This window comes from Athene cunicularia, assembly GCF_003259725.1.
Source record: "Athene cunicularia isolate RWA chromosome 27 unlocalized genomic scaffold, athCun1 chr27_part1, whole genome shotgun sequence".
NCBI lineage: Eukaryota > Metazoa > Chordata > Aves > Strigiformes > Strigidae > Athene > Athene cunicularia.
Window position 1 is genome coordinate 5,478,869 of NW_020799138.1, and position 8,211 is coordinate 5,487,079.

Sequence of the window (8,211 nt, forward strand, 5' to 3'; positions counted from 1 at the left end):
TGGAGCCATACCAGATTGTGACGACACTGAGATGGGCAGAGCAAGTGGAAAAGGCCTTTTTCCGGCCATGGGCTGACCTGATCTTCAGGATGGAAGAGATGATGTATATGTAGGAGACCAGGGTGACCACACAGGAGGCCACCACAACAATTATGGAGACAAGGAAAGTTGCCAGCTCAACATGCCCTGTGTCACTGCAGGAGAGGGCAAGGCAGGAATCTATATCACAAAGGAAATGATTGATGACATCTGGCCCACAGAATGTCAGCCTGGATGTCATAAAGGCCAGCAGCGAGATGGCCAGAAAGCCTCCCAGCCAGGAGCTGAGTGCCAGCCGAGCAGAGAAGATGCTGCTCATGAGGGAGCTGTATCTCAGGGGGTAGCATATGGCTAAGTAGCGGTCATAGGCCATGACAGACAGGAGAAAACACTCAGTGGAGCCTAGGGAGAGAATAAAGAACAACTGGAGGATGCAGAGACTGAAGGAGATGGTCTGGCTAGTCCCCAGCATGACTCCTATAGCTTTGGGAACAACGCCTGTAGTGTACCAGATCTCCAGAAAGGAGAGATTACAGAGGAAAAAGTACATCGGGGTCTGGAGGTTGCTGTTCATCCACACGAGGGCTATGATGGATGCATTGCCTATTACTGTCAGGGAGTATGTAAGTGCAAATACCACCACAAGGGAGACCTGGGAATGCCACGTGCCTGGGAAGCCAAGAAGGATGAATTCTTCCACACTTGTCCCATTTGCGGGGTGCCCCCAAGTGTTGTCCTTCACCTGCAAAGACAGGAAGTTTCTGTGAGGGTTTGCATGCCGGTGCTGTTCATTCAGATGCTACTACTAGTGAAACAAAGCCGTCATCCCTGAAAATGTCCATTGGTGTAGGTCATGGGAAAGCAGCATCTACCCTAAGTTAAAATAGTCAGGGAAGCCTGTTTGCACAATTAGATCGGACCCTGAAAATCAGGCCTACACCATCAAATGAACCTGTGGAATTACGTATCAGATCAAGCATAGGCATCTCCTTTAGGACATGGTGAATGCAATTGCTTCTCTGGGATGAAAATCACATTTAGGAAACTGCACGGCGGGGTGAGGGTCTCTAGTTATGTGAAAAACTGCGGTTGCAGTTAGGAAGGGAGTAACATCACTGTATTCTTCAAGGCAGGCAATACGGATTTGTGATTTCAGCAAATGAGACTGAGGGATAAAAACTGTCATGATAATGTCACACTAGAAGAGACTTTTTTCATCTCTTCTAGGTCAGTTTACCATGGTGGATTTGGACTGAGGTGGCAGGAACACAGGGCAGCAGGCTAGTATGGCAGTCATGACTCAAGGGCACGTGGTCTTATATATTTGCTTTCTTCCAAGGCTCAGCACAGGAAGCTTTTGCAGGTACCTCCATTACCACCAGCGCTGTTTGCTTTCCAGCAGAGCTACTAGGGGCAGGATTCACCTCTTTGCCATTTGGCCGTATCAGAGTCAGGGGAAGCACTTCTGCTGACCAGACTGTAAGATCTATGGTGAAATAATCCGATCTCAGCTTCTCAACTTACTCCTTGTCTTTTACCATGAGGACACGCCTCGTCTTGCCTCACAGACATGGCTAAAAGCCCTCTAGAAGTGCCAGGTTGTCTCTGAGGACTAAGGCACGAGTAGAGCAAGCAGCTTAGATGGGTAAGTCAAGTCAGACACTTTGGCAGAGGCATCCATGCCTCAGCGGTTGAAGGCAAAATCCTCTCAGTTGAATCCCATCCAAGGTAGCTTTGCTGAGAAGCCTGGTGAACTGAGGGGTTTTAGCTATGCTTCCTCCTGGCAGACAACGGAGGGTTTGTGATCAGTTCTCTAGGGGAGAACCACTTTCATCCTCAGGTGCATGTTTAAGACAGATGGAGTCGAATCACCACCTGAAGGGTCCCTTTCCCTCCTTTCTTCCTTCTATTCTGATTTACATATCCAACATCTCATGTGGCTAAAGAGTAGAGAAAGCCCCCTTAATCCAGCGCTCCTTAAACATGTAAGGCATTGGAAATGTTTGCTAGCAGTCTTGGGCAGGCTTCACTCACCAGCTCAGCCAGTGGAAATGATCCAGACGACATCTCTTCATGCGCCATCCTCCAGATGAAGCCATGGTCCCCTCGGCTGAGGGAGAACATTGGAGAGAGGTTGCTTTATTGGAGGAGCTCTGGGAGCAGTGATGTCAGCAGTGTGGAGGAACAGCTCTCCCCTTGCAGTGTCACTTCAAGCTGTACACAGTTGTCTGATATTGTTTCCTCTACAACCACCTAGCAGGCATTGACAGCTTGTGCTCCTGATTTTTTTTCCCCTCACAGCCACCACTGCAGTTCCACAGAGGAGGCTTGTGTGCACACAGAGTGTAAACTGTCTCCAGGTTAGCTCCATATAATGAGAGCACATATCAGAGAGTCACCAGCATCATTAGCATAAAAAGATCCCCACACCCACCTTGTTAACACACTGAAGCTCAAACTGGCCACACTGAGGAGGCAGTTTTCTCTTTTGTCTCTGTGTGCCACAGGGAGTTTGATCTCTAGGGGATCTCATGGGCTCTCTCTTCACACAGGCCAATTAAAGAACAGCAATGCAATTCTCTAAAGTGGCTTCAGGCTGGGTGTTTGTCTCCTGCCTGCAGCTGTGGTGTGTGAACCTTGTCAGGAACTCCGTGCTCTCTTGTGTGTCCATTTGCTGACAAGCAGGAGATGTCTGAAAGAGCCATGTCCCAAGAGACTGGAAATGTCAAGTATTTGATGATGGATATTAACAGGGACTTCAAACCCCCGAGGTGGGAGGTAATTCAAGGCAACTATGTACACATGGACACAGAGAGAGCAAGGTTCGGCTTAAGGCTCATTTCTGAGCCTCTAACTGCAGTTAAGGCCTAAGTCTTCAGTCTTCGCTGAAGTGAAGATCTAAATGCAAAGTTAGACAAGATATGAGTAGGGGAACTTGATGTCCCCTCCCTCCAGAGCAGGTGTCTCCAGGTGAGCTACTCATTTTTGCTCCATTGATCATCACTGGAGGGAAGTAGGCACCGTTAAGCTTCAGTTGACTATTTTCAAAAGATGCTGTCTCGCACAGATCAAGCATTCCATGTTTTACAAGCACCTATTTTTCTTGTGTTGACACGCAGGATAAACTAGAGAGCTGGCTTAGACAACATAAACACACACAGGTCTCGACCTCTAGGCATCCAGAGTGAATTGAGAAGACTCAAATCCAGAGAGAGTCTGTATACATTGTCTAGGGCCACCAACACCACAGGTGTTGGACTGGACAGACTAATTTTCTGCAATTCCTGTGTCCAAGGCTTCCGTGTGGTTGAGAGAAAATTGATCTGCACTTGGCATGAGGTGGAGATGCTGCCAATAAGAGTAATGTGGCTAACTTGAGCTCATCCACTGACCATGAAGCCCTCTCCCTGACATCCATCTGCCCCAGTGTACCATGGACACGGAGGGGGGCTTTAGGCACGGGATGGAGGTGCTTGTAGGCGCTGGTAGGACAGCCTGTGGGAGAGGACGTGGCTCTGGGGAGACATTATTGTGCCCTTTCTGTATATACAGTGGGCTTAAGATGAAGTAAAATCTCTCAGAAGCCGTCCTTAAAGTCATGAAAGGCTCAAGAAGGCGGTTGGGAGCAGCTCACACGACTTGACTAAGCGCAAATCACGCCTGAGCAACCTCATTCCTTTCTGTGAGGAGGTGACTGGCGCTGTGGGGAAGGGGATGGGGCACTGGCTGGGCTGTAGCTTGACTTTAGTGGGACTTTTGACATACCCTCATGGGTGCACACACATGCACACCTATACCCACACCAAGGTGTGCACACGCACAGGCATGCTCACACACAGATCTGTGTGCTGCTGGGGAGATTCTGTTGTAGCCTTTGAGGCAAATTAAACACACACTTCTGCTTAGAGAGGAAAAATACCACACCAGATGCTCAGTGCATTGGACAGTGCTACCACCAGAAGCATTCCTACAAGGAGTCGGCAAAGACGCGTCAGGAGCTGGTTCCTCATGTGCACTGGCCCCAGCACCAATCCTGTGAGTGCTGGCATGAGGCACCTCAGCCTGCCATTGGGTCTGTCCCCCAGCACCTGCTCTGCTGCCCAAAGGTGGCCACTGAGCGTTCACATTCCAGCACTGCTACAAGACAATGCTGCAGCTGTTCCTTCTCTCCTCACCGAGGGAAACTGCACTCCCTCGCAGGGAGTCCTTCTGTCTCTGGCATCCCTGCCTCCAGCCACTTTCACCCCTTCTGCATTTGGGCCGCCTTGCCCTCCTTGCCAGATCATTCCTTGGTCACAGACCACCACTGATGAGCAGTTACAGTTTGAATTTCCCCTTCAGTGCACACACAAATTCACACCCAGGGGCACAACCACACACGTGAGCTTACACACACCCATAGAGCTACTCATACACGTGCCCTTAGGAAGAGAGGTGTGCACACACGTTTCCAAAGGAGCCCATGTCCATACCAACATGCACAGCCCCCCATGCCAACATGTACACACGGGTATTCAAACACACCTGCTTACACAGATGGATGTTCCTGCACGCTTGCACTTGCATACAGATATACACGCATGCTCCTCTACACACATGTACACACACAAAAGCACACATCTACACACCCCTGTGCCCACACAATTACATATATGCTGACCAGTCACACAGAGTGCTAAAATACATACACTCGTGGACACACTTGCCTACACATTCACACACAGAACATTTGTGCACACCCGTGTTTGCATGTGTATTGTCGTGGTTGCACACATGCACATGTGAATTCACACATGAGCACAGGCAGCTCAACAGCTATGTGAGCATGGTCATGCACACACACCACCGAGAACCAGGACTCCCAACACCAGCTCTCAGCTCCTCTAGACGACTCCAGGCAAGTCCTTCAGACCCTACAGTTAAGGAATCGAATCAGTCATTGAGCGTTGCCATCAGCTTTAGTGAGCTCAGGGGTTTGGCAGTGCTTCAGTCAGCTGTTTTCTCACATTCAGAGACAAACCACAGCAGAGAACAAGCTGTCATGGCCTTTGCAGCCACTGAGCCTCTCCGTGTCCCAAATCTGTGTGTGAAGGCTAGTGTAAAAGCCAGAGAACATCCATATTGCTGCAGCCGCAAAGAATCCCCACCTCCCAAGGGAGAAAATTCCTAGAGCCTTAGATGCTCCCAGCTGTGCGTAGTGATCTCCTGAAGGGAGATGTGGGGCTGGGGGAGCGGCCCCTGCTCTGTGAAGGAAATGGTGCCTCAGTGGTTTATTCACACAGCAGCAGAGCGTGGTGTCCCTGGGACAAGCCAGATGAGATGGGCACTCTGCCTTTTCAAATGGTGCTTTAAAATATCAGTTAGTAGAGCTAAGGGTAGAGAGAAAGAGAGGGTAGTATAGATAACCTTACATCCCCTCAGATGCTGGGAACCCTGAGCGGCTCTACATCAGCTGCTCTCCCAGAATGAGAGAATCAGAGAACAGTAGAGGTTGGAAGGGACCTCTGGTTGTCATCTGGTCCAATCCCCCTGCTCAGGCACGGCCACCTAAGGCCAGTTGCCCAGGACTGTGTCGAGGATTGTTTTTCTCGCTCTCTAAGCAGGAAGAGTCAGCAGAGTCCCTGGGATAGCTATGCCAGTGCTCAGTCACTCCCACAGCACCGGGAATTATTGTTGTCCCTACTCCAGGGCACAGGACACTCTACTGATCCCATCCACAGAAAGGTTTCTCAGTTTCAGTCCTTCAAGCTTTACAGGATTTTCTTCAAGGAAGCAGCTCTATTCATCATTTCTACGGTCAAACACTATGACCCTGCCAGTTGTTCACTGGATGTGAACAACTTTGAGCAGCTTTCACATGTTGGCTTCTTAGGGTGTAAATCAAGGAGTTCCTCAGGGGAGTAAGAGCAGTGTAAAAACAGCCAGCGCTCTGCCTAGTGACCCTTTTGAGGTCAGTTCCCATGGAGGAGAAGACTCAGCCCGTAGGAACAGGACACAGCACTGAAATGGGAAGCACAGGATGAGTCAGCCCAGTGCACACGGCAGAGCCCGTTCCACACGGCAGAGCCGCAGGATGGTTCTTGCTCTGCGCCTGTAGGTGTAAGTGAGGATGAAGAGGAAGGTGCCGAGGGTCACATCACCAATATGGAACGTGATCCCAGCCTGGTTGTCAGAGGGGTCAGCACAAGGCATGTCCAGGAAGGCTGGGGGAGCACCAGAGAAGTGGTGCATGTGCCTGGGCTCACGGTGCACCAAGCGGGAGGTGAGTATTGTGTGCAGAGCAGGAGTCAGGGAACCGGCCAGCCATGTCCCTGCCACCAGCCAGGCACACACAGCCTGATGCGTGATGGCCCCATGGCACAGTGGGGTGCAGGGAACCAAGCAGTGGCCATAGGCCATGAGAAGGAGGAGGAAGCATTGGTCCCTGCCCAGGAGCTGGGAGGAGGACAGCTGGGCCATGCAGCTGTGGAAGGAGAGGGCTATGCTGCTTCTGCTTGTAAACTTTTGTCAAGTATATGGATTTGGATGGCAGGAAATAGGATCTGAGACTCCAGAGGCTGCCAAGAGAAGGATGAGGTTTATATGTGAAAAGTCCACATTCCCCAACAAGGTCAGCTAATTCCTGAGCACAGTTTCTCTGGGGACACCAATGAAGCAGTCAGGAGCTCTGTGCAGCTCTCTTGGGAACTGCACCCAGTACCCTCATGCTTGCTAATCTTCACGTTCCCCTACAAGCTCTGTATGAGAGCAATTTGATCTACTTCAGAAATACACCACTGCAGTGTTTCCACTTCTGTGCCGATTGCCCTCATCTCCAATATGTGTAGCTCCAATTTCCAGACTCAACAAAGGCAGCAGCATGGGTGATGATTTTCCGGCCCAAGCGTGCTGCCCATGGCCCCTAGTCTGGGTGTTGGAGGGGGAGGAAAGTGGAGCAGCAGCTCTGAGCCATCCCAAGGGCTGTTCCCCGCATCGCCACTCCTGCCGTTCTGCAAAGTAAACCATCTCCCGGATCCCCAGAGCCGCCCTTGCCATCCCTCACTGCATCTTGAAGCATAGCAAGAGGAACGCTCTTCCTCAAGAGGTCATGGGGCTGCCGAGCCCTCAGGGCCTCCTGCCTTTCTGGGCTTTAGTGGGCACAGACACAGCAAGGCAAGGCCTGATGGTCACTGGCAGCAGAGCAGCCAGGGGTGACTTTCTCAGCTCCAAGGGATGGTGGCTACAAGAGGAGCCACTGCAGGACGTCCCAGCCTCCCGTTCGCTGTGAATGGACAAGGGTCTTCTTGTGCCCTCAGCCCCTTTTCCCCCAGAGCAAGACCCTTCCCCTTTGGCAGCTTGAGGAATGTCTCCAATGGGAAGGACGACACGGATGGCAGGCTTGAATGCAGCATAAATTTAATGAGTCAAAAGAGGGAAACAAAGTCACTCCAAGGGGAGGACAGCAGAGCAGGGAGCACCAGGGGAAATCAAGAGTTGGTGGTTCATGGCTGTGGAGAAGTTCTTGCATGATGTCCATGTGCCTGTCCCATAGAGGGAGAGGAGATAGATGATCCCCAGCAGGCTGGGCTTGGAGACATGTTACTGCCATTGAAGCAAAGGAAAGGGAGAGAAATTCAAAGCTGTTCAGCTATCCTGAAAACAGCATCGAAATGGCACAAGGTGTCTCCCTTGGGGTATGCCAGCCCCTTTAGCAGGGGGGGCACCTTCTGCCACAGTAGCGGCTGGTAATGCAGGAGAGGTCAAAGCCCCCAGAGTTGATGGGCACTCCGTCACAGCTGAGGATGCTGCCAACGGCAGCGGAGGTGGAGGAGCCCACCACGGTGTTCTGTGGGAAGGAGCTGAGGATGGGGCCGGGCAGGGTCACCACCACCGGGGAGGGCTCGATGACGACGGTGGAGTTCTGGCACTGCCTGACACAGGGCTCATTGCAGCTGTTGGCCAGCGGGGTCGGGCCGCAGGGCTGGCAGCAGGGCACACACGGGTTGCAGCAGGACATGTCTCGGGGCCGGAGGTGCACCTGGGAGAGAGGGCAGGGGGAAGCAGGAAACGGGAGCACGTGAGAAGCCGCACTGCACCCAACTGCAGAGGAGCCAAGGCACCTCCTGGCCCAGCGTACGCTGCCCACCTCAAAGCCCAGGAGCCACCTCAGCACAGTCCCAGCCCCTCTCTGCA

The 8,211-nt window shown here is 51.8% G+C and overlaps 2 protein-coding genes across 2 annotated transcripts in view; both read right to left on the reverse strand.

The window, feature by feature from the left end:
* The window catches only part of LOC113489116 (olfactory receptor 6F1-like), an 8,594-nt gene extending 6,473 nt beyond the window's left edge, over window positions 1–2,121 (reverse strand). Inside the window, 2 exon segments of the mRNA XM_026864629.1 lie at window positions 12–781; window positions 2,074–2,121. Coding sequence (XP_026720430.1) covers window positions 12–781; window positions 2,074–2,121 — 818 coding nt within the window.
* A 5,605-nt stretch (window positions 2,122–7,726) lies between these two features.
* On the reverse strand, window positions 7,727–8,056 carry LOC113489167 (feather keratin Cos1-1/Cos1-3/Cos2-1). The gene has a single exon (XM_026864709.1). The coding sequence runs from the start codon at window positions 8,033–8,035 to the stop codon at window positions 7,727–7,729; it is 309 nt and encodes a 102-aa protein (XP_026720510.1). The 5' UTR covers window positions 8,036–8,056.
* Between the last annotated feature and the right edge of the window lie 155 nt (window positions 8,057–8,211).